This window comes from Rhinolophus ferrumequinum, chromosome 22 (genome assembly GCF_004115265.2).
Source record: "Rhinolophus ferrumequinum isolate MPI-CBG mRhiFer1 chromosome 22, mRhiFer1_v1.p, whole genome shotgun sequence".
Lineage (NCBI taxonomy): Eukaryota > Metazoa > Chordata > Mammalia > Chiroptera > Rhinolophidae > Rhinolophus > Rhinolophus ferrumequinum.
In genome coordinates, this window is record NC_046305.1 from 6,590,969 (window position 1) to 6,618,711 (window position 27,743).

A 27,743-nucleotide genomic window follows, 5' to 3' on the forward strand; every position below is an offset into this window, starting at 1 on the left:
TTGGCTACAGTCTGACGTGCGTTATCTCTATAAGAAGCCTTGCCTTGTTAGATAAAATATGCTGTATATTCCTTTGAATGATGTCTATTTCCTATAAACAAGCATAATTAGTTTATCCCCTGACATAAAAGGCTAAGAAATTATCCTTGAGAGTTTATCAGTTTTTTAATTATAAGTAGTGTTAAAACTCTGGAATAGGAAATTCAATTTGAGAACTGTCTTACAGATTTGGGATGACTAGAAGGATGGTCAATAAGAATTAATAAAAAGAGAAATCATGGTCTATTTTTTGCTACATATTAATTACTTTTCAAGTAATATAAATTTAATAACTTACATTAGGCTAACAAGGAATTGCCTTTTAGAAGTCTTAAGAAGAACTATTTTAAGAAGTATAACTTATTATTCATATTCTTCTAATGTATTTTTAACAGTGTGCTCTTTTTATTGTGTATTACACATCTGGGAATTTTGCTTTATCTATTTTAGAAAATCATTTTATAGAAAATAATATTAAAAATCAGCCCAACCAATGTTTCAATCATCAGATAATCAAATCACCGGAGTTCAGTTTAATAAAGATGAATGGCACAATAGTTATTCTATGAATGTAAATTCCCTAAAAGTAAAATCGTATATGTACAGAATTTCTACCCTTATAGTCCATGTAAAAAGAAATCACTAAACTCCTTCAAGACAAGTAGACATAACATATGAAATATATTAAGCAACTGAGTCATAGCAAACATCTTTGTTGGGAACAGCGCTATAAAAATAAAAGAATTTTGATGAACCACTTTCCCATCAGAGAACGTAAAGCACTTAAACCCATCAACCATAAACAGAATTAAAGAGCAAATGACAAAGTTGGGAAATGCTTGTAATATGACAGAGTTAAAATAGTTATTTTATATAGATTTTATTAATCATGAAAATATTAACATGCCAATGTAAAAAATTGGCAAGGGACATGAATGAATAATTTATAACATAATATGGATAATAAACATATAAAAAATGTTCAACTTCACCAATATTCATAGAAAGGCAAATAAAAAGAAACAGACACTCCAATTTTAGAGAAATAATAATATCCAGTGTTGTTAAAAATGAAATGCTAGTTGGAAAAATAAACTTATGTCTTCTTAGACAGTAATTTGGCCACAATGTGTCAAATACATAAGTGCTCATACTTTTGCCCTAGTAACTCTACTTTTAGGAATTTAAACTAAAGTAAAAATCAGAGATGTGGATAAGCATTTATGTACTATGATATTTATTCCACATTATTTCATTTGCTTACATACGTTTACTTACATTTGTTTTTATGTGATTCACTGGAAAATACTAAACATACAATTTAACAATATTTAAATTGTGGTACACTTATGAAACAGAATATTATACCACTATTAGAAATAATTTTTGAAGAATGTTCAATGACATGGGAAAATACTTAGGATCTATTAAGCAAATAAAATAATATATAAATACATATAGTATATAATGACAATATTTTATTCTTTAAATATGCAGAAAGAAGTATACCAAAATATTAAATGAATGTCTCTGGGTTTGGGATAACAAAGTTATTTTCATCTTATACTGTTCTGTACTTACAAAAAATTTATATTATAACAGATTTTCTATTAACAAATTTATGTTATTTTAAGAGGAAAAATTTTAAGGAAACAGTTATCTGGCTAATCAAGAGAAAAAATGAAAACTCTCTATTTTCTGAATGCTCTTTTTAAAAGCACGTAAACCACTTACCTGGGGTATACAGTCAGTGTATGCAAACATTGATTTAAAGCGGTCATCCATGCTTATGTGGTAAAGAACACACATGGCTATTTGTTTGTAGTTTTCATTGCCTGGGAGTAAGAAATCATGGATATGGTGATATTTAGGGGATTCATGTTTTGGGTACAACATACAAATTAATGCATTAAAACTTTTAAACTATGGAATTAAATAAACCCTAATCTGGAAAATATTTCAAACTTCTTATTTCAATTGCAAAGTTTGGATCACACTATCTGTGAAATATGACTAATTTCCAAGAGATAATGTGTATTTCACAAGGTATTTTTTTTGGAAAAAATAATGAACCACAAACCTAAGAATTAATCATTTACAGTAGCCTACTATACAACTGGCCTCCCCACCCTTACTGTTTTATCAAAATATGCGATTAACAGAGTTCACGTTCATTGAAAGCGATGGTGTATAAGACATAGTAAACAAAAAATGTGTTTAATTCCTATGAATCAGACACCGGAAAAATAAAACGATAAAAGAAGTAGAATAGTATTTATAAAACTAAAAAGTACATGACTATAAAATGGTAAAGGCTATAAACTTACATACACTTAGACTATAGACTAAGGATTGTCTCAGAATTTCTGAGGTAAAATAATTCTAGTTTTATATACCTTGGAACTGAAAAAAGAAAAGTGAATAATATAGATTCGAAAAATAAAATGGAACTATAATGTATCATGTAATCATTTTACCTTTCAGATAGACCATATTTTTAGGAACTATTTATGATTTCAAAGTCAGTGACAAAACTAGAGCTAGAAAAATTGTTTAGCTAAAAAGTTTTATCCAAAAAACCGTATCCTTTTCAAAAATTCTGGGCTATGAGAAATCCTTGGAGATATTCCGAGTTTTTGAAAAAGTCAAGCACGTAAGTAAATTTAGTTAATAAGTAATATATCAAGAAGATCTGAAACATATTTTATCAGGGAGGATAAATTCAGCACCTTTATTTTTGTGTCTACCTAGCACAAAATTACTAAAATACTTAAGAGTTGTTTTAAAATACGGTTTTATATTCTCACTGAATTTTTTCCACATGTTAGGCATATTTTAAGGTGGTTAGAAATTCTTAGAGGGCATTAACTGGTATTCTCACAAGGCATAGTATAGCACATGAAAGTTTCTCAATAAACATCTGATTCTATTTTTAATATTTAAACAGCATGGTGACAATAGTTAATGATACTGAACTGTATCTTAGAAAGTTACTAAGAAAGCAGATCCTAAAAGTTCTCACCGCACACACAGAAATTGTGACAATGTGAGGTGATGGATGTGTTATCTAAACCTACTGTGGTGACCACTTTGTGACACATACAGCCATCAAACCATCGTATTGTGTACTTCGAACTTACATAAGGTGATATCAGTTAGACCTCAATAAAGCTGGGAAAAAAGTAGTGCTACATTAAAAAAAAAATCCCTCTCACTAAATTGGACAAGAACTACTCTCCAGCAGTGTTTAATTTTATGAGAAAAACAAGGCGCTAGATGCTGAAAAAGGGAGCATCCTGGTGGCCCAGCGTCATGGTGACAGGTCCATCAAGGTGTGTCTCTGCCGCTTTCGGGTTCCAGGGCATTGTGAGCATGGCAGCAACTCTGTGCTTCATGAATTCCTCATCTGTGATACTGGGAAAACTGCTGCGCCTCACCCAGAAGGCTGCTACCTTTCGTATGTTACCTTTTGTTATCATTCGTATGTTGGCGATACCATGTTTCTGTTTTACCAATGGAACTGTACTGTCATGCGCCCCGAATACATATGCTGTCTGTGTTTTTCTATCCTCAAGATTAGACCATTGTTAGAGGCGAAGTAGGCTTGGGAGGCAGCCACGATTTCTCAGAGGTGAGCTAGTCAGGGGTTAGGGGTATAGATAGTCTGAGCCTGTGGCCTAGCCAGCGCCTTCCCTACAAAGCTCTGCTGTTTCCAGAGTATGGGTTTAGGAGAATCACCTACAAGGCTCCACTCTGATAAGAACCCTTCATCATTCTGCCATTCTCATAGGATTATAAATTCCTTAGTGCAAATAAATCTCGAGAAAAGAAAACAATGAGTATTGATTATCGTAATCAGTGTGCTTTCTACCACCACAAACACACTGTGACTCTCTTCTTCTTTCATGCTTCCTTGGGTGGAATAGAACTTACGTTCACTCCTAGTGTGGGGAATGGTAGTGGAGGTGATTGTCTGTCAAGACGAAAGGACATAGAGAGAAAAGTCTGAGAACACGGAGGACAAACCTCACAATTAGCCACATTACTTCATTTATCTTTAAGCAGCAAGCGCGAGGCAAAGAAAACCTAGAGCTGTGCCCCGTGTCCCCTGCCATTCTGAGCACAACCGAACAGAAGAAACTGGAATGTGACCAGCAGTACACCAGAGATTGTTTATTTTTCTTGAGGAACGAGTAAAAGGAGGTGGTGACATTGTATCGAAGGGACTACAATTTTGTGCTCACAGGTCTATATCACCCAAGTTGTTGATACCTCTTCTAGATTTTGTCTGGATAAAGGTTCCCTAGAATTCAATCAAATTGATTTATAAATACCTATAAAGTTAATTTAACTCCCTTCTTATGTAAATATTTTATAAATGGTCTTGTTACCCAGATGTCACCTTGATGATTCTAATTCATATCTTGTTACATATCACCTATTATTTCCATTCTCCTCTAAAGAACTGCAATATATGAATGATAGCATATAAACTATAGGTATCTTATTCACTGATTCACTGACTCACTGATTATATAAATGGTTAATTACTTGATAAGAATACAGCCTATCACTGTATGACATCTAGCAGATATCGGACAGCTACAATGAAAGACCAAGTATTTTAGGACAAAGTGAATACCTGGACTGAGAAGCTGTCTGGAAATAACCTGAATGCATCTCTTCAAACACAGCTGCACACAGAAAGTAGAGGCACTCTGGCAGCCAACTTTTATTATTACTTAAAGGCTAATTTGCAGATCATGTAGCAATAAACAGCCATTAAGAGAGATTAAATGCTCCAAGTAAAATGAGAGCTTATCCTTTATTATAAGCTAATAGTCTTCATTCATTGAAAGAAAGGATATCTTAGTTCTTGAAACAAACGTCAAAACAAAAACAGAAACAAAAAAACCCAAATCACCAAACCCACCATCTTGTATATCCTAAATGAATTTGGGGGGCTGGTGAGTATGATTTTCTCGTAAGAATTCATGACTAAGAACCATAAACTCCCACTAACCAGCTATGATTCCTCCACGTCCTACAAATGGCAGGCATTTCAAAAGGGCTCCTTTAAGACTTATAGACATCAATTATTCCCTAATGGCATCCCAAGTAAAAACAGGCCGGCAAGAGTCAGGTTGCTGGCACAGTACCAGTGGCCCTGTGAATTCTGAGGGCAGTGAAAAGACTGAGTATTTTGAGAACTAGGGCTTAATGACTAGAGGTGGATTAGTCAAATCTGTTGAAGTAATAAGGCCAGGGTGGAAAAAAATGGCCCAGTCATTATGATTCTTTTGGTATTTATGGTAATAAACATGAATCATGATGAACTCACTGGCTATTAAATGCAGAGGTCACAAGTACTTCGATAGGATTTCCACAGGAATTCACCGTTAATTAGCTGGATCATTATTTGAAAGTGTTACTGAATTATCTTAGCAGTTGTGCAGCCATTCTACCAAAATTGGTCATTCCCAGCTGAGGGCAGTTAATGCCTTAACAAACTGGTCATTAACTCTAGTAACTGATTTTGTGGGAATTATTGCCCTTATAAAATACATTCAAGGGTTTTTTTTTTCTTTTTAAAGAAATTTGCAGCTGTAGTTCAGCTGGAGCAGTTGAAGGAGGAAAAAAATCAGCTCTCTGGGCTGCTCTCACGATCGATTTTCTGCCAATTAAAGGGCAAACGCATGCTGATGGGTTTTGAATTTTAAAATGTCTTCAGTTTTTTCATCTCTGAAGTGATTAGTAAAAACACCATTTAGCCACTGATTTTGTAAGACACTTGGGATTTTCCATTCACAGTTCAGTCAAGCAGAAATATGAGTTCTGAACACCAGAACTCAAAGCCAAATTTCCGCTTCTGCAGTAGACTTAGCCCCACACTTTGTAAAAACAGAGTGAGAACACAAGTTATGGGCCACATCATTGGCTAGATTCTCATTCCCTTCTACACACCATGTCTTCGTTCAAAGCAGAAAACTCCCTTTGAAGTCCCAAAGGCCCCGTGAAAAGATAAGGAAAGTGGGACTAGAATTCTACCCTGTATTAGAACAGAGTAGAATTAAGGTGATATAGTGCCCCTGGAAAGCCTATGTGAATACACTATAGTCCAAAAATCAGTGTCTTTAAGTTTCCTACAGAGTCAGAGCCCTTAAAGCTCTATCAATACAGTGAAAACGCCACAGGCAAAAACATCACTGAAAAGACAGTTGCAACAATTACTGGACATACACATTGAGTATATTAAAATACACTAAAAATATATTGAAGGTATATTAGAACATCTTTGGTACATGTTTCTATATATTTTATGTTTAAGTTATCACAGCACATACTACAGATACATATACCCAGTTTGATTAGATAGCCTTAGTTAAAATTTCAATGTGGAGAGACCAGTTTTTAAGAATGCAAGTATATTGGATAGTCTTCCGTTTTATAATAGATTTGTTCACAATCAAATCTAGTAAAGATTTGAGATGAATAGATAAAAACCAAGCATTTTTAACCATGAACTGAGAGGGGGAAATACAATTTATATGTTACAATGATCAGTATGAATACAAGGGTGACAATAATTTTGTGATACAATGTTTCATGGATAAGTGATTTTTGTATCCAAGTATTTAATTTGAAAACTATAAGAACCTGAAATTGTAAAGCTACCATTAAAGCTTAATAGCTCTGTCACATTAACAGTACTAAGTAAGTTCTGTCAAGGCCAATACTTTTGATGCATTTTCATTCTTTTGTGGTATGGACAACTGTACATTCTGCCATGTAGCTTATTTTTCAAACATTTTCAACATGTTTTCAGTTATTACCTTGTCTGTAGTATTCTTTTATTACATCCAGCGCATACCACAACAACTTCTTTATAATACACCCTCCAAACTATGCATACTTGTGGTATAAATGATAAGGACCAAAATAAAGCCCTTCACAATGACTGCTTTCTAGCTCACAGGTCCACATCATTGACTCAGCGTGCTTTGGTCAGCCTTTACCATCTAGAAATGGAGACACCCCAGGCAATATTCACACACAGAGTATTGGAACCAGCTGGTGATAGAAGAGTCTTAAGAAAAAAGGCTTCTTGATTTAATTGGGAAAACAGGAGGAAGCATAAATTTTACTGCCATTAATAACTTCAAGCCATCTTGATATGACTCTACCTCACCCTGACGGCTAGACATGTGCTTTTTGTTAAAGTGTTTGCCACATCTAACCCCTATTGTTTGCTCACTTGATCAGGTAAGAAAATGTAGGTTTATTTATAGGATAATGAGGCCTATTAAAATTGAGAAACAGTGCAGTAGTCTGAGGAGTTGCGTTCTGAAACAGATGTGTGAAATTCCATAACAGTTTTGTAATAAACAGGCCAAATGAAGTTATTAAAAAAATCTACCTTAAGTTTCTTAAAGAAACCATCATAAAGGCAACCTAGTTTTTTTTAAAAAAATGGAAAACACCTCCTAATTGGAAAACATTATTCTGTTTCCAAACAGTTTTTAATAAACAAGTTCAGAAAAGGCCATTTACAAAATAGTGCTTTCTTCACAAAATAAAGACAAGCTTTATTTCTTCATTTTATGGTGCTTTTGATAAATTAAAAATCCAGTCATATTAACATATAATGGAAAAAGTAAACTTAGCATTATGGGGGAATTTCAAACGTGTTCAGAACTTAACTGTTTCAATTTTCTTTTAAGACCATATGACAGAATGGTCATAGAAAATAACCCTTAATTTTTACATGATCAAAGTTTAGAGTCCAACATTATCTGCTCGGGCGATCAACAACAATAAGGGAAAGCAGACTTGTCTCAACCGGAAGAAATCGAACATTTATCACTTAACTCTTGACCTGGTCTGACTCCCTACATGCTGATAAAATCTTTCTACGGCCTTGGAAAATGCCCTGACACCCAGATTACCTAATGTAATCTAGATCAAGACAAATCAGGTGCCATTCTTCCTCTGGGTCTCATCATGGAATACAGCAACACTTAATAGGAATTTAGAAAACCTTAGAAACTCTAATTGGTCTTCCAGTTAAGAGAACATGAACTAACGTTACTCTGACTAAAATATGGATCCTTTTTCAAATGATTCAGGTGAAAACTGTGAAACGGGCATGACAATGTGCCGCTGAATCAAGAAATCCTAATTTTCCTGCCACAAGAAATAAAATTAGTCTAAGCACAAACCAGCCATGCAAATTAGCATGAACTCACACTCCTCAAATTTAGAAGACTCAGAATTGATACAGATAGGGATTTGAATCAAGATTTGAACTATGGATCAAACGTTTCTACTAGTATCACTACCCAGTGCTCTGGTGCTTGAAGGGCAGCTTTAAGAAAGATGTCTGAGCTAGTTAACTTTTTTAGGTATCTTGCACACAGATTCATAAATTATACGTTGAAGTACCTAATGCAAGTTAAGCAATGGATGAATATTTATTGAGTATGAGTTTGACCTTTAGCTATTACATGCATTATAAATATTGGAAAGCTTAGCAACATCTCTAAGTAACACTACTAATTCCTCAATTTTTTAGAAACATTCTCATCTCTGCTCATAAATGAATTAAGAAAATATTGCGAGGCAGGGTCATTTGTGATGCTGGCTTCAACATTGTATGGACTTTTGAACACTTTAGAAGAACAGAATGCTAATCCAAATCTGTCATTTTATCTATTGCAATAGTGCTTCTCAAACTATCTGTAGTGTTGAGGGCCGCATTTTTATTTTTCTTCCCAATGTGTCAAAGACCAACACTTTTGTGAAGTATAATAAAAATAAAATTAAACGAAAGATACTGAAAACAGAAATTCAAAACTTCTATGATATTCAGTAGATATAATCATATTTGATTAACCTGCTGTGAGTGTCTACATGCTTATTCTCACTTTCTGGATTTCCTCACCAGAGACTAGTAACAGCTCGTGATGAATGTGCACTAGTCTGTGGGCCACACTTTGAGTAGATGATGGTGGTTGGGACCAGGGTGATAGCAGCTGTATTTTGAAGATAGAGCTGAATGGCCTGAAAGATTGATGTAGACAGGGCAGGAGGGACAGAGAAGAATCCAGGATAAAACCTCCCCAGCTTTGGTGCCTTAACTTGAAAGAGGAAGTTGCCATTTATGGAGATGGAAAAGGCTTTGCAAATAGAGGTGGGGTGACAAGGCAAGGGGTCAGGAGCTTAATTTTGAATGTGTTAAATCTCAGATATTTATAAGGCATCCAAGTGGTAATGTTTGGAGTAAGAAAATCAGAGAAGAGGCTAAAATGATCTCTATCTTTTTATTTATATCAGAAAAGGCAGAATACTTTAATGGAATGGATGAAGTCACCAAAGGAGTAAGTACAGGTAGAGAAGAAGTCTGAGGACTAAGGCTTGGGGGGTGCGTAGCCTAATTTAGACACAGGCGACATGAAGTGGAAGCGGAAAGGGAGACTAGGGAGGGCTGGGTACTTAGGAGGAAAACCAGAAGAGCACAATGTCCTAAAAAAACAACAAAAATAGTAAGAGGAAGAGAGAGCTATACCCAGTGCTGTTCATAGATTGCGTGAGATGAATGCTGGATTTAGCCCTGCAGACGGAGGTCACTGGACCTTGACCAGAGTAGTGTGATGGGGTGTGTGTGTGTGTGTGTGTGTGTGTGTGTGTGTACGTGAAGGGGTTAGAGGGTGAGGTGTGAAAGCCTGATTGGAAAGGATTAAAGGAAGTATAGAAGGAAGGGAATTGAGAGAGAGGGGACAGGAGACAGGGAGAGGGAGAGGGAGAGCAGACAGCAGACAGGAAGGGATATGAATGTATGTGAAAAGGAGGAGAGAAATGGAGACAGGAAATGAAGACAACTCTTTTGAAGAAAGGAAATGGGATAATAGCTGAAAGGTAAAAGAGTGAAGTGAGAGTGAAGAATTTTTACTACGTAAGATAGAAGAAATAATAGCATATTTGTATTTCGACGGGAATTTTCTACGGGAGAGGAAGAAAATCAACGACTGGGGCAGAGAGAACGGCTGGAGCAGGAAACTTGAGTGGGTGAGAGGGAACGGCATGAGGAGGGAGTCCTGGGCTCTGGTAAGGGCAAGAGCAAGTTCGTCCACAATAATAGGAGACGAGCTAAGTAAGTGTGGCCATACGAACTCATGACAATCCTCTCCTGACAGTTTCTATATTCTCCGTGCAATGGGAAGCAAAACAGGTAATGATTTGAGAATAAGGATGAGGACTAGGATGAGGCTGGATTTATGAGAAGGGAGAGAAATGAAACTCCCCCCTAGGAGAGTGGGGGAATGACCAAAGAAAATGCAGTATGATTGCTGGGCAGCATGAAAAGTCCAGGATTGGTCAGGTATCTAGAATGTATTGCATGCTGCTGTCCTTCTCTGCTCTGGGTCTTCCATTCTCTACAAACCTACACCATGTCATACATTCCCCACCCCCTTCACAAAGCACCAAAGAAACTGGTGAAAAATGATTCTACGATGTGAGTGGTTGAAGACTCAAATGTCCAAAAAGCAAGGCAAGAAATATAACTAAATGTCTAAGTGAAATTAAGATTATCCTAGGGGAATGGGAGTGTTTGGGTCATACCTAGAAATCCAAATATAAGATTAAGAAAATATATTTTGGTGGGATATAAAACTGAAAGCAACAAGCAAACAAACAAGACGACAAACGAACCAAAACACATAGACACAGACAACAGTATAGTGATTACCGGAGGGAAAGGGGGGGAGTGGGGTAGAAAAGGGTAAAGGGGGTCAAAGATATGGTGACAGAAGGAGATTTGACTCTGGTGCTGAGCACACAATGCAATAGACAGATGATATAGTATGGAATCGTATATTTGAAATCTATATAATTTTATTAACTAATGTCACCCCCAATAAATTGAATAAATTTTTTTTTAAAAAGTAGGTATTATAAAAAAATATAAATATATTTTGGCAAAATAGAATATGTCTTCTATCTGGAATTCAGCAGCTAATTTGAGACTCTTAGTGAATTATTACTACCAGGAGTGTTTTCATTTAATGGAAATTACAAGCTTTAAAGGACTGCTCTAATTCGCTGGTTTTCAAAGTGTGCTCTGAGGACCCCTAAAGGGGATCCACAAAGTCACACTATTTTTACCACAACTATTAAATGATTTTCCTTTTTTAAACTCTCATTCTTTCTGAAGAGGCTACATGACATGATATACATGACATACATGATATATGATATCACAAAGATTGTTGAGTGAGATATGAGAGCCAGCTGTTGTCTATTAGGCCTGACTTTAAAGAGATTTGTAAAATGTAAAACTATGCCATTCTTTTAAGTTTTATTTTGGAAAAAAAATTACTTTTCATAAAAATATTTATATCAACATGTAGCAGGTTTGTTATTTTAAAATGAATCAATATTTAAAAATTGTCTGTTTTAATTTTGAGTACAATAAATATTCATAGATATAACCCCCCATAAACAAAAGCTCTTTAGGGGTCCTCAATAATTTTTAAGAGTATGAAGGGTGTCCTGAGACCAAAAGTTTGAAAACTGATGCTCTAACCACTGAATTCCTACAACCTCCTAAAAAACAAGGAAGAGTTACAAAACGGCAGAGAAATTGTGGAAAATGGTGATAGCCTGTAATTTATGGTAGCTACCTCATCTGTCCAACTATTAGGTTGGCTGTGCCTATTCTATTTTTATTTTAACAAACGCAAAAATTCACAAATGTCACATGAGACCTGTATTAGTTTATAAGGCCAGCTCCTTCGAGTTTAAATTTGAAAATGAAGTTAAAAACTGAAAGCTGACACAAAAACTTAAAAATTACTCAATTTAAATATATATTAATATCATTCACAGAGGGAAAAAACAGTGTAAATAAGCTGAAAATTGTCTAAAACAGTTCACCTGTGAAATCTGATATTTTTTAATAAAATCAGTAAGTATGCACTCTGTGATACTGTCATGTGATATTTAAGCTTTATGCACAAACCAATGTCATGATGAACTAGGCTCTTTAAAGAATCTGTTTCCACTGTGTATTATTTATGCTCGTTTCTGTGCTAATCATCCCCCAGCACATCAAACAATACTCAGCTTAGGAAGCATCCAGCCAAAGCAACTGAGAGCTGCAAACACATTATTTGCCTGGTTCAGCAGACAGAAAGCTAAGAAAATTTAGTTTTTCATGTTACTTTTGAAACACTACCAGTGCATTCTCCAGGGAACTGAAGAATACACTATGACAAGGAATTTCCTTGCCATCTAGCAGCCCAGGATATTCTGACATAAGGAAGCACTCTTGAGACACAGTGAGGTCAAACGGCTTAAGGACTTACGACAAGGGTATATATATATTTTTAACGAGCTGATTCTTAGATGAGCCAAAAAAAAAAATCTTTAAACACTTTAAAAAAGTTAACTCGGTATCACAGAAACCTGAACAAACTGTCTAACAATTGGATAAGTAAAGCCAAGCTTTCTAGGTCCAATTCAATTTGCATGTAATCACGTTTGCTGAAAGCCCTGGCTATGATAGGAGTCCCAGATGATGACATAAAATTATCAGGCATAAGAAAAGTGTCAAGTACAGGGATGAAACAAACTAAAAACATTTATAATTGATACTGAACTAAGCAGAGATATGTTTAGGATCCTTATGAAATCTTAGGAAAGTGACATAAAAAAATGAAATAAGAAATGGGTAATTTTGGTGGTATTTAAGAAAAGAGAAACAAAGAGATATTTAGATACAAGCTTTTCCATGGACTCAAATAAAAATTTCAAAACATTTCTGAGAGATAATGCCATGCTCTATGGCATTAAAGATAAAAACTATTCAAACCCATCAATTTCAAGACGAGTGGAGAAAAACTTAAACAACAGTTTCTAAAATTTCTTATTCCTCTTTATGTGTCCCTGATGTCAAAGAAAAAGGTTAAATTCAAAATTCCTAAAATGAAATGCTTTATATGATAAAATAATATTAAAATAATTTTTGGTAATATTGAATTACAGTTCTCTCAGAGCCTCACATCGCAAAAGAACTGAACTAGAACGCATTTTCTCCTATACCTTTAACAATTATTCAAATCACAAAACCTTACTCAATTTTATTTATTCATATATATATATACACACACATATATGTATATAAAAATATATATACATATATGTGTATATATGTATACACATATATGTATATGTGTGTGTGTGTGTGTGTGTGTATATATATATATTATTTTCCCCCCAGTTATTCAGCAATTCTCACAACAGCAGGGGTCGCAATATGCTAGTTAAATGTCTCAGGATACAGGAGAAGGATACAGGATTAAATGTTCATATAGCACAGCTTTATTAGAACCTGAAAGATTCATGATTCATTGTACTCTAGTTAAAGTAATCTATTATTAAGTATAAAAAGATTTTTCAGTTATGCGGTCCCCAAATAATTATAAAGAAAACCTGCTTAAAATCTGATAGCATTTCCAGTTGAAACAGCATCTCTGAAAAGTTCAGCCACATGTACAACCTTGCAAAAGTGCTTCTGCATTTCTGGCATCTTTCAAAAACCAAGTAATTTCTATATATAAAACGGGTAATTCTTTAATTTAAACAGCGATCTGTCAATGTGATATCTATTAAACAATGAATTTTTTTCTAATGAGAAAAGCAAACTGAGCACTCATATTCTACTACATGCTCTTTAGTTCTTTCACCATGACGATAGTGAAGAAAATGCAGCCTAAATCCTTTAGATATTTGACAAGTTTTTTCTATTTCAAAAAAAAATTTAATTTCATATAATGACTCCAAGTATTTGGGAAAGAATAACCTACAGTAGTTCAGATTATCCACTATTCAACACAAAAAATGTCTAGCAGAGACAGTAATATTTCTGAAGATTTGAAGGGAAAGAAGTCTAATTACTTCCCCTAATTCAGTGGTTTTCAACTCACCATCAAAATCAATCGAACACAAAATCACCGAGCAAGTTGTAAGTAGAATTAAAAAAAAGAAAAAAAAATAGGAAATAAAGTGCATTACTCTTAGAAATGGTAATACTTCTTTAAACATTTTAAAAATTACATATATTAAACAAAAAGTATTATATATCATAAATAAAATATAATGTATATTAATACAAACATATAGATATACACACATTCACATATACATGTCACATATACGTTTGCAATGTAAAAGACATCTTACTATATAGATTGGGGTAAAAGATGTTTCAAAGTCTTTGCTCTAGATGAATGATTTTCTATCCCTTTAAAGTCTATGTTCTCTATAATGCTTCTTTACTACAACTTCTATATATAATTGTAATGGCCAAAGATCAGAGGTATTATATTAAATATATCACTGAATCACTCAATTGAGGAGTTTAATTTACTGTGCTAGGAGTTAATGATTTAATTTTCCACACAAGTAACATTTACATAAAAATGAACGTTCTAATAATCATTTATCAGGAAATCATTTATACACTAAATGCAATTTCTCTGAAAACAGCAGAGAGCACGACTAAGCAAAACAGGTTTCTCACAGTCAAAAGAAATGTTGCAAAGTCCAGGCAATAAACATTACTAGGAAGAGAATCCTTTGGGCATTCATTTGGAATCCATTTTTAACAAAATATACACTACAAATAAATTCAGTTGTCGGTTTCCAAGACCACAGGAGATTAGAAATATATCATGAGAGGAGAGGAAAATTGCTGCTATAGAATTGCTGCTGGTACAGAAGAAATGAGAAGTGACAGCCAAGAACAAGAGGGGAAAAGAAAAACTATATAAAAATTAAAAATACATAGCATTTGGGGGCCATTTCGCATGGGGAAATACTTGAGCGCAGTAATATTTGCAGCCTTGTATAATAAATTATCTTCAGAATTACAAACTTGAGTCAATGATAACAAACAATATAGCTAATACTTACACAGCACTGGAACCCAGGGACTCTGGATCCAAAGTCCGTGGTTTTAACTACTACACTATGCTGCTTCTCAATAAAAATGGAAATTATGTTCATGACATTTAGGTAATTTTTAAGAAAAAATAATATTTACGAAAAGAAAGATGTAATCAATTTTTAAAAGACCATCATACAAAATGATTAAACACTCTTAATGGTATAAGCCTGGAAAACTTATCAAAAAAGACCCACTTCTGGATATCTATTGTTTGTATTCTACACATTTTTATAATAATGCACACATGTATAACTTCCTAACATTTACTGTATCATCTCACGTAACCCTTCCCTTTTAACATGCACAATTATTACCTCCACACTGGAGATGAGCAAAACTGACCTTTGGGTTAAGTAATTTGCACAATATCACATAGCTAGCAACTGATGAAGTCAATATTCAAAGTCATAGAGTCTGGCTCCATAATTCTAGCTTTTAATCAACGTGCTCTGTGCTGCTAGAGTTTCTAGCTATACTACCATGTTTCCCCAAAAATAAGACTTAACCAGACAATCAGCTCTAATGCGTCTTTTAAAGCAAAAATTAATATAAGACCCGGTCTTATTTTACTATAATATAAGACCGGGTATAATATAATATAATTAATATAACATAATGTAATACAATATAATACTGGGTCTTATATTAATTTTTGCTCCAAAAGATGCATTAGAGCTGATTGTCTGGCTAGGTCTTATTTTCGAGGAAACAAGGTACATACAGTAGTATTTGCTCTAATGTCTCCAGATATACCTTTAAAGAGATTCTAGTTAATCCTGGAAACCCAGCTAAAATTCAGAAAAATTGAAAAATACCTTCCAGGGTCATTCAGCAGCTTGGTCACCACTGTTCCAGTTCTAATCCTTCCATGCATCGGCCTACCCTTTAAAGTTCAGCATGGCCATCTGGCTTGCTTTTATCCATGGAAATGTAAATAAAAGTAATATTTGTCACTCAGAGAGGAAGCCTTTAGGAAAAGTTTGCAGTTCTCCATTTTCTCGCTTTATCAGTCTGTGTCCCTGGCTGACGCCCTCAGCACTTTTTACTCACTCATAATGGATATAAACTGGGAGGTACGAAGATCTTAGGGTTGTTTACCCATAATCATAGCCTTGCCCTCCTCATAGATTTATTAGATAGGTTCTGCCAGGGAAGTAAGTGATGGATAAAAGGGGACATGATAAAACAAAGTTTACAAAATGGTTAGGTTCCAAAAGCTCATATTGAACCAGTTACTTGGAATTGGGAACATGTTTTTTTTTTCATAGGCTCACCTTATAAAGTGCCGACAGAAACTTATTAAAACCCATAATTTAAATGAAAAAGAATACAAAATAATAGCACTGGTAAAATAATTAAATTAAAAGAATGTGAAATAAATAATGAATGTAAACTTGTAGACATTTTGAAGCACTTTATAGAAGTCGAAGGCACCATTGTCTAGTAAATATTAATTTCTCTTCACTGTGTACATTTTCTCCCTTTCCTTGATCCTGGAAGATCAGTAGATATTCTCTTTTGTTTACTATGTATGATTGATTGCTATTGCTTCCATGGCTTGTAGGTGAAATGAAAAGGAAGAACTAAAGAAAGCTATTAAGCAACAGACATTTATGAACATTTGAAAAAAAGAAACTGCTTAAGTTAAAATTCAATGACTTGTGAGCAACAAGAGGGAAAAAAAGAGGATGACATACTGAATCTTTACTTAAACAGGAAGGATTTTAGAGCCTGCCTATCAGTCCTCAGATAGACAGAAAGTTACCAAAAGTTTATAAATGAATATTGGTTTCTAACATGGCAAAAACAACTGAGCTGTAACCACCTTCCTCTTTGCTTTTATCAATTATTCAAATCACAACACCTTTTTGTATTTTTTTCCAATTTATTCTCCAAGACAGTTTTTGTAGCTATTTTTATGAGGAATGTTATTTAACCATCATCCATTTTACCTACCCAAGAAAGATAAGTTAACTACGGCGAGCTAACCATAAACATCTCAGCGGAATCAGTTCGCTTTCAGTTGTGACAGATCAGCCAAGAACAGAGGTAGAAACTTTTAAGGTCATCCCTTTCTACCTTTGTAAAGTTAGAATAATACCAGCTTTCTACTCTCCCTAGTGTAGCAAAATTTGATGCCCTGAATTCATAATATTTCAAAGAAAATGAAGCAATACTTCGAAAGAATGATTCAAAAGGAGGTAAAAAGAGTTTTGAGCAGCCCTTCCTACTCAAAGCTTCCTCGTGTCTCTACTGCATGAAGATTCCAATATCATCACTGCTTCTCAACAACAGCCTAATGCTGTCTTTTTCACATATTTGTTGAAAACCATATTTCTGTTTTATCTCCTTTAGTAGTTCCTTCTGTCCATTTGTCTTCATCTATTAAACAAGATTCTCTTCTGTAACCCTTAACTCTCCCGAGCTCTGGATCTTGCTCACTGAACATCTTCGTCTAAGATGCTGTCTCCAACATGTCTCAATGAAATCTCCCACTGACTCCCTCTGACTACTTCCTTCACAATGCTCTCGGTCCGTTCCAGGCACTCGCAATCTCACAGCCACTGAGTTTTATGAATTCTTCCCCTATTGTTACCCACACACACACAGTAACATGAAGTCTACCTGGGGTATATCTCTTCTGCCCTTTCCTTCTGCCTCATACCTGACATACTACTTCTTTCCTAACTGAGGATTTCTTTACTTTTGTCTTGCTACTACAATGGGTTATTCCTCTCATCTTTAGACTTTAGTTCTAGTACATCCAATAGAATGACGTCAGATTAATTTCCATAGGGGAGTACTCTGATTATGACCCAACTAGCTTTAACCTTTAATGATTCCTACCATCATCTATATTAAAAAATCTTCTTAAATATATCTAAATATATAGCCTTAAATGGCATAATTCCACATAACAGCACAAACCCATTTTTTCAAAGTTATTTCCTACTATTTTCTTAGTTGTTGTTCCTCATACTGACCGAGAGCCTTCTACGCCTTAGGTAATGTCGATCACTTTATCTGAATACTTTCTACAGACTCTATTCTTCAACATTTTACTGAATTAAATTCAATTAAACAGCACACATATCACAGGGAAGTAAAAATATATAAGCTGCCTAGTTTGTCAACGAACATCTAATATATATATGAGAAGAGTATCTGTACTCAGAGAAAGATAAGTCAGCAACACTCACAGAATGTCCATTTTACATCAAATAATGATGATAATAATGTTGATAAGAAAAATAGCTAACATTTATTAAGAAAATACGATGTGTCATACACGGTTCTAAGCACTTTGCATGCAATATCTCGTTTAATCCTCAAAAGAATCTTAAATTGGTCTTAATTATAATCTCCATTTTAGAGATGAGGAATCTGAATCAGTGTTTGGATAACAGTTTGCCCAATGTGACATGCTTAGAAGTAAACAGAGGCACAATTTTCTAATAAGACAGTCTGCCTTTAGAAATTGAGCTCTAGAAGAGATAAAATTGCTTATGTATTGAATATTACATCTTATATCCCCAAATTCTATTTGTTAACAAGATATGAGCTGGGTATCCTGTGAGCAATTTCCCCCAAATCTCTTTTAAATCATGTTTCATAAAAGTAGGTGAGTGGATACTGAACAGACCAAGTAGACTACGAATTCCTTCAGAACAAGGATTACAACTTATCCATCTTCAGACACTGAGAATCGGACCTGATGATTGATACCTAATTTTGCTAGATTTATAGGAGATGAAGGGTCACCTGAATTAAATTGAAGGACCATCACTTTTACTTTTAAAGTTTTTCTGTTTCCTCACTAAATTGGTTCCCCAAAAGCAATTTTTGAAACTATTCCTCAATAGAGTTTTTCTCAAATGTGTAATAAAAGTCCGGTGCAATATTGGTTGACTGGCCAATTAGTAAAATGTTCTTGGACTGACTAACAGACTAATGGTTTTCCTATTCTGAGAAAACAGTAATAAATAAGTTAACCTTACTTTTTAAGGGGACTTAGAGAATTGGATTTTTTAGTTCTAGCTCTGCCTAGTCTACTTAATTAACTCTACATAGTAGGTTTACTATGGTATAGTAGTTAATAAATCCAACTTTGGCAGCAGATACAGCTGAGTTTGAATTTGAGCTCTGCCTTTTATCAGCTATATAATCATGAGTCAATCTCTCAGATGGGGATTCCACGACATAATGTAATTAAAGCACATAGCAAAATGACTGGCATTCTGCTAAATGTTCAATAAATGTTACTACTAGCATTACGAAGAAAATCATGATGATGGCACTGAGAGGCTAGATTCATGGACGTTAGATAGCAAAGAATAAGCTGAACTTTAAATCGTTCCACTACTACTAGCGACTGTTACAAAATATTTCACTATATGGAGAAAGCTACAAAACAAGAATTAAATTGCTGTACTGTAAACAAAGGCACAGAGTCTTCAATGATGAGTTAAGGCAGGCACTCAGGCAGCAGAGCGCTCGTTTAGGGAACAGTACGGGGCTCAGTGTGGATATGGTATAAAGTGTATGCTGGGGAGGGGCAGGTCAATGTAAACACAGACGAGGAACACATCATACAGGGCAATTAATACTCTGCTAAGAGGTATTATGTGTGAGCACAGAAGAGTTAACACCTGAATCCATCCTTGCTATATAGATAACTTGCTATCAGCGAAAAAAAAATAATTATAAACTGAATCCTCCAATACAGTATTTTCTAACTCATGCTATATTTAAAAAACGCCCTTTTTCACTTAATGATGAAAAGCTTCCCAAATTCGTGTAGCTGTCAGCAGTATTTTAAAAGTATGGCAGCATATAAAAACATAACTGATATGTGCTTTTAAAAACGTGCTGACGAGAAAATAGTTTTTCCTTCTCGCTTCCCTGGTAGCACTTTTACAGATGCGCTTTTGTTTCACTTTCACTTGGGCAACGAAGTACGTCAGAGTTAACAGCTTCCACTCCTCTGCATGCTACAGCACCATGGCAATCCCAGCACATGTCATTTTTCATCCATTCTGCTTATTTTTAAGTTCCCAATCAAATCACATATACAGACTCATTTTCGTTCAGCTAACTTTTCAACACAGAGCTCAATTTTCCAGTGATGCTGGAAATCCCAAGCATCACTGGCATGAATTTCCAAAAAGCATACCTAGAAGCCCAGTGAGTTTGGGGAGCAGTCCCACCTGGACCATCTTGTTCCTTAGTCCTGTGTCAAAGGACAGGTTCAGTAAAAGTCGGAGAGTGATATTCAGCAGATCTTCATGCTCACAAGGTATCATTTTTACCAGTTTTTCAACAATATCCATCTCCACCTATGTAAAATAATAATACAAATGCAGTGAGGTACAAAAGATTGCAAATAATTATTTTTTCATTGTCTTTACCCTAAGGGATATCTATTTTGTAAGTAATTATGGGTTAATTTATATGCTGTCATTTTAATCTATACACTTCTCTGAAATCAAACTTTTGAGGAGAAAACATATATTCCCACATCACCCCTCCCTTCCCTAACTTAAAGCATCAACCGGAAAACAAATTTCCTTGGGTTCTAGAAACACATTATTGACACCACCTACTAAGTGCCAGGCCCTGTGCTAGAGCAAACAAGAGTCTTGGCCTTCAAGGGTTCCAGTCTAAAAAGTGGACAGACAAATGGAACAAATGACTAAAAATACAATGTGATAAAAATGGAATGCACAAAGTGCTCTGGAAGCAACACAGAAGGAAACACTAAGCTACATAGAAGAACAGACTTCCAATCAGAAACGAAGTTCTTATAAATGTGTAGTAACGTGCTCTCTGGTTGAGAAAGGCAGTGGCGATCAGTGGAAGGAAAAGCCAGTGGATGGGCACCTTGGCAAAAAAGGGCCTGTTTGGGGAACTGCAAGGGCTTTGGTATGTATGGCCACAGTATGAAGTATATGCTGGGGAGAAACAGGGGCCCATAAATACAGACAGCTTTTAACGCTCTGTTAAGAAATTTCACATTATGCTAAAGGCGGTAGAGTACCTGGAATGTTGTTAGGTTCAGGGGGAAAAAAATTAAATGAAGACTATTTCATGACGCATGAAAATTACTTGAAATTCAAATTTCAGTTTCCATAAATAAAGTTTCATTGGAACAGAGTCACGCTCATTTGTTTACAGACTGACTATGGCTGCTGTCATGCTATACAACAGCCAAGCTGAGCAGTTGAGACAGAGACCGTATGAACTGAACTGCAAGGGACAAAATACTGACTATCTGGCCATTTACAGAAAAAGTTTGTTGACTCTCCAGTTCTAGAAGATTATGAAATTGCTTCAAGAGAGCTTGTTTTAGAGAGAGAAATCAGAGAGGACAGAACTTACTTGGTAGTATAAGCCCTGTTCACGTTTCTTAAGGTAGCAATCAGAAACTTTTGGTTATAAAAATATCTCACATCTTTGTTACAAAGCAGTGGTTAAAAAGGAGAGAAATTCTATATTTCTAATTCTACACATTTTTAAAATTATTACCAAAGATTTATGAATAATCTTGGTCTATATTTTCTCTTACTACAGGTCTAAAGTATTTATTTATACCACCCTGTCCATATCTTTATTGCAATCTTTCCCTAACCTCATAAACATCACATTAATAACTGAGCCCTCGATATACCTTTTTCCTTTCATTCCATGCCATGGAGTAACATACATTGTTGTTTTTTTAAAAATGCTAAACTGACAAAACAACAATTTTGCCTTCAGACCTGCATCTACACTCCACGGCCTCACTGCAGTCATATCCGAGAGCTCTTCATTACAAAGAAGAAATCCATCTCCAAAGACTCCAGTTGGAGTTTCTGTTTCTCTTAGTTTAGTCTTCTAAGCAGGCTGGGTCAATCATTCATTTGTCAACTTCCTACAACAATTTTCACAGAGACCAGTGACAAAGGTTTGTCCCATTTATACAAAACGGTAGCTCTGTCACTAGCTTCACTGATTACAGTGAATAAATTACTTTCCAGATTTATTTATTTTCATTCAACAAATATTGCTTAACTGAGCCCTGGGTATATATTGATGAACAAGAAAGAAATGGTCTCTGACTTCGTAGCGCTTAAATTCTGGAGGGAGTGAAATACAGTAAAAACACAACTACACAATTATTTAACTGTGATTGTATAACTAGCATATGTGAGACAAAAACAGAGTACCAGAGAGACTATAAGGACTGGACCTGACATAATCTTAGTGTAAGGAGTTTTCAAGGAAGGCTTCTTTGAGGAAAATGAATCTCCCGATAAACAGAAGTTATACGAAATATATCAACCTAGAATTCTATATTCAGTGAAAATATCTTCCAAAAATCAAACATGAAACCAAAAGCTGGTTCTTCGAAAATACCAATAATATTGATAAACCACTAAACTATTAAAAAAGAGAGAGATAACAAATTACTAATTTCAATAATGAAACAGGAAAAATTGCTTCAGATCTTTGGATTTTAAAGACATAAGAAAAAAGTATGAAAAACTGTATGCCCATACATTTGATAACATAGATGAAATGGATAAATTCCTTGAAAGACGCAAACTACAAAGCTACCCCTCAAAAAGAAATAGCTTAACCTACATAGTCTTACAGGTATTTAAGAAATTCAAAGAAAGAAAACTCCAGGACCAGGTGACTTCTTCACTGGTAAGTTCTACTATACATTTAAGTAGAAATACCAATTCTACACCAACTCTTCCAGAAAAAATTGAAGAGAAAATGCTTTCCAACTCATTTTATGAGGCCACAATTACCTTAATACCAAAACCAGACCAAGACATAATAAGACTACTAAATTAGTAATCCCTCATAAACATAGGTACAAAAATACTCAACAATATATTACCTAATCAAATATAGCAATATATAAAAAGGTAATACATCATAATCAAGTGGTGTTTAGCCCCTAAATATGAGTGACTTAACATGTGAAAGTCAATCAATACAATCCCTATATCAAGTCTAAAGAAATATCATGTGATCATCTCAATCAGAGCTGAAAAGGCAGTTGACAAAATCCAATATCCAGTCATAGTAAAAACTCATAGCAAACTTGAAGCAGAACAGAACTTAAACTAATAGAGTTCTACAAAAAAAACCTAGATAACGTTATATTTAATAGTAAAAAACATTGGTTTCCTCCTAAGATCAGTAACAAGGCAGGAAAGCCTACTCATAGTATTCCTTTTTAACATTATACTAAAGAGCCCCTCTCCAGTACAGAGAAAAAAAACAACCATGCAAGTCAGAATGAAAGAAATAAAACTTTCTATTTACAGATGACATAATTGTCTACTTAGAAAATTCCCAAGAATCTACAAAGAGCCACTACAACTAAAAAGTTAATTTAGCAAGGTCACAGGACACAAGGTCAATATACAAAAATCAACTGTATTTCTATATACTATCAATCACAACTGATAGTAACTAGACTTACTGTAGTGATCATTTTGTAATGTATATAAATATCGAATTTCTATGATGATGTACGCCTGAAACTAAGTATATTAATTACATTTCAATAAAAAATTAACAATGGGAAACTGATAATTTCTTTTTTTTAAAGTACAATTTATAATGGTAAAATACTTTGGTATAAATCTAACAAACTTTGTGCAAAATATGTGTGCTAAAAACTACAAAATGATGGAAGAAATCAAGAAAGATTTAAATAAATGGAAAAGCTATACCATGTTCATGGATTGGAAAATCCGATATGGTTAATATACTGAATACTGCCAATAGATTCAATGCAATCCCAGTTAAGATTTCAGGATCTGTCTTTTAAAGAAATAGACTGGATGATCCTAAATGGGTATAGAAAGCTAAAGAATTTGAAATAACCATAATAATTCTGAAAAAGAATAACATTTGAGGTCTTACACTACCTGCTTTCAAAACTTACTATTAAAGCTACAGTAATCAAGACAAGGATGTATTGGTGAAAGCACACACACATGCATCAATGGCATAGAAAAGAGAGAGTCCAAAAATAGAACCACACGGATATAGCCAACTGATTTTCAACAAAGGTGCAAAGGCAATTTTAATATGGTGCAAAGGCAATTCAGTGGAGAAAGAATAGTCCTTTCAACAAACGGTGCTGGAACAACTGGAGATCCATATCAAAACATGAATCTTAATCCAGACATTGCACTGTATACAAAATTAACTGAAAAATGGGTGGATCACAGACTAAAACAAAAACAGCAACAACACAAACCCTATGAAAAACTTCTTGAAGAAAACAGAGGAAGAAATCTTTGTGACTTAAGTTAGGCAAAGATTTCTTAAATACAACACCAAAATATAATCCGTTAAAAAATTATTTGATATACTGGACTTCATAACAATTAAAACCTTCTACTCTTCATAAGAAAATGAAATGACAAGCCACAGAAAAGGAGAAAATATTTGCACAATATATAACTGATAAAAGACACATTCAAAATATAAAAAGAACTCTCAAAATTTAATAATGAGAAAATAAGCAATCCAAGGAAGATATATCCTCTGTGTTGTTACTCTTAAAATCATATTCTAATATGACTTATTTCCTTTTTGTTATATTGTATTAACATTAAGAAATATAAAAACAATTTAAATCATTAATTAAAAGATTTTTTAAGTAAAATAAATTTCCTTTAAAATATATAACTCTAAAAACCAAGGTCAGTATTAGTTCATATCAACAGTAAAATGAACACATTATTTAAATAAATAATACAACCTCACAAATATATCAACCATCCCTCCCCTCTACCCCTTATAAATAAAATTGCCACAGGCTTCATCTGTTACTAATTATATTAAGTAATATTTTTCTTTTGAAATAGCTATAGTACACACTGGTGATACAGAAAACTTAATAATATAGTAACCTGGAGAGTTTTTTTATGAATATGTATTTCCACTGCAGAGAATGGATTGTAAAACTGCCATGTAGTGCAATCAGATAGTTAAACACTAGACACAACCTTTTAATCATGTCTTTCAGGCTGATAAAAGCCCAATCCCAAAAGCTAAATTTAGTAATTGTCTCAACATGCAATGCCCTCTTAATTCTACACCTATAAAATGGAATTTATAGTTAATTAATACTTTTATTAAATACTCTATGTAAAGTTTATCAACACTCTATCAGTAAATTTATTTCAGCCTTTAAGTAATTATTTTTCAGTGTTTTTGGCAGCCATTTAAAAAATTGCTTATACTTAATCTTGGCAAAATTGTTTTTTAAAAAAACAACATAAAGACAAAAAAATTTTTGTCCTGTGGGCAGAGAGTGAGTAGGAAGCATAATACCTGGCGATTTTTCTTTGAGCAAACTATTTAACCTCTCTGATCCTCTGCAACTTCATTTGCAAAATTAGGAAGTAATTCACTAAATCTAAACATGGATGTCAGGTCCAGTCAAGCTGCAAAAATCCTGATTCTATACAATTCCCTTAAAAAAAATGCATTTCTTCCACAATAAAAGATGAAATGCATACCATCTACAGTAAAAATATGTCTAGTCAAATCATTCTTATGACCTTGGATGTATTACCTTTTCTGAATCTTGGGTTTTCGTCCTCAATAAAAAATGAGTAACAGGGTAGGGGAGATGGGAGAAGAGGGTAAAGGGGGTCAAATGACGGAAGGAGAGCTGAGTCTGTGTGGTGAACACATAATGCAATATATAGATGATGCACTTGAAACCTATGTAATTTTGTTGACTATTGTCACCCCAATAAATTTTAATTAAAAAAATAAATAATTTTTAAAATGAGGTTTGATGGGACAACTTACATTCCAATAATATTCTTGAGATCATTTTTGATAGAATAAACGCATAAGAAGTGTATTACCTGAATACAAATCTAATCAATATATAGTAGACATATGCCGATGACAAATCAATTTGAATTTTGTGAACCTACTAAAGGTGAACTTAATCTAAACACATAAATGAAGAATATACTTCAACTTATAGCAAGGGGAAGCAAGTATTTAGCGACACTCTGATTACTCAGGAGTATATATATCACCATGTCATCATATTCTTCTTAAATATAAGATCAATAAATTAAAATGTTTTTGATCAATCTCCCTTAAGTAAATTCAATCTTAAAATTAAGCATACAGTGATCATCAATAATTATATACTAATAATAATGATGACAGATACTAAATATCTGTGGGTAAAATAAAATTTCATGTATTTCAAGTATCAGAATCAAAGCACTTATGAAAGCTGATAAATCAGTCTTAGGTTTCAAAGAGCACGCTGTGTCATTTAATAAACATAAGCAACTTCTTAGCTCATTTGATTTTAAAAGAAAAGAGTAGGAAGAAATACTATATATTTAGACTCTGAAGGAGAATCCACTTACACCAATAATACATAGTCACATAATAACTTGTATTAGCATATAGCTCTAAATTGGTCTTCAGTGGAGTTAAAACCAACGACCCAATAATTCCACTTCTAGGAATCTATCCTAAGAAAATAATCAGAAATATAGGCAAAGACGCATGGAACAAATGTGTCCACTGCAGTGCTAATTGTAATAGCTAGAGTTATAAACAACTTCAATATTTGAAAACCAGGCAGGGTCAATGTATGATCTATTAAAAACATAACACTGTTTTAGCAAAGACTTTTTAATGACATAGAAAAGGCAGGTGATTTTTATTCTATCGCTATATATTTCTATATTATGTATCTTTCTCAGAAGGAGAAATAATATACGATCACCTTGTATGTCTCACAGACCACAGCACCAACACTACCTAAGACGCAAACAGGAGCCTGCTGTGGTAATTCAAACGAGAGGTGAAGAGGGTATAAATGACGGGGACATGAACTGATACAATGGCACGGGGAAGAGAAAGAGGGATACTTAAGCAGAATCAACAGGTTGTGGCTCCCAGCTGGAATGAATGGTAGGTGAGAAAGAAGAGATTGGGCTGAACTGTAATTCCACACACTAGTATCAGAAACGCAGATATAAAAATACTTTAGGGGAAAATATAAAGCCAGATGACGCTGAAGCACAATCTTAAGTTTAAATTACTTCCTGTATATCATGTTGACTCTGAAACGGTTCATCCTATACAATATTAGGAAAAAATGTGTATCCATAAAGCCTCCATTATGTGGAGTATTAACTAATATGGCATACTGTATTTCCTAATGAAACCATTGAAGGGAGTTAGAGCTATTGTAAAATTCCCATTCAGAATTATCTCAGTAGGGGAATAATGTGTTTACTTATTCTCAAAATAGTCTAACTTGAAAATGGCAAACACGGACTGTTTCGATGTAAGTTACCATATCATTTTTATTCTCCATAAAAATGCTGAGCTTCTTCAAGAATGACACAACAAGAATCAGCAACTCAAAGTTGTCCCGATCCAGGGCCTTCACCAGCATGTGCACAATGTTCTTGTTCCTCATCTTCAGCTCGGTGCGTGTATCCTCAGCAAGATTCAGAAGCAAGTAGAGGGCAACTGGAAGAGTCAAAGAGGTGAGAAGCAAATGACTGGCATGCTGAAGCAAGAATTTAATAAATCATTCCTAGTCCCAAAGTAACAGGTGTAGTTCTTAGAAATACATTACTGTGAAATTTTTAACTGGTTATTAATTCATTCATTAGAAAACATTTATTGT

At 34.2% G+C, this 27,743-nt stretch overlaps 1 protein-coding gene across 2 annotated transcripts in view; it reads right to left on the reverse strand.

Moving 5' to 3' along the window:
• Positions 1 to 27,743, reverse strand: part of KIFAP3 (kinesin associated protein 3) — a 118,033-nt gene that overhangs the window by 64,856 nt on the left and 25,434 nt on the right. For both annotated transcript variants that reach the window (XM_033092770.1, XM_033092771.1), the window contains exons 9-11: positions 27,405 to 27,583; positions 20,220 to 20,382; positions 1,774 to 1,874 (exon numbers count right to left, since the gene is read on the reverse strand). In XM_033092770.1, the coding sequence (XP_032948661.1) occupies positions 1,774 to 1,874; positions 20,220 to 20,382; positions 27,405 to 27,583 (443 nt within the window). The remainder of the gene's footprint in view (positions 1 to 1,773; positions 1,875 to 20,219; positions 20,383 to 27,404; positions 27,584 to 27,743) is intronic.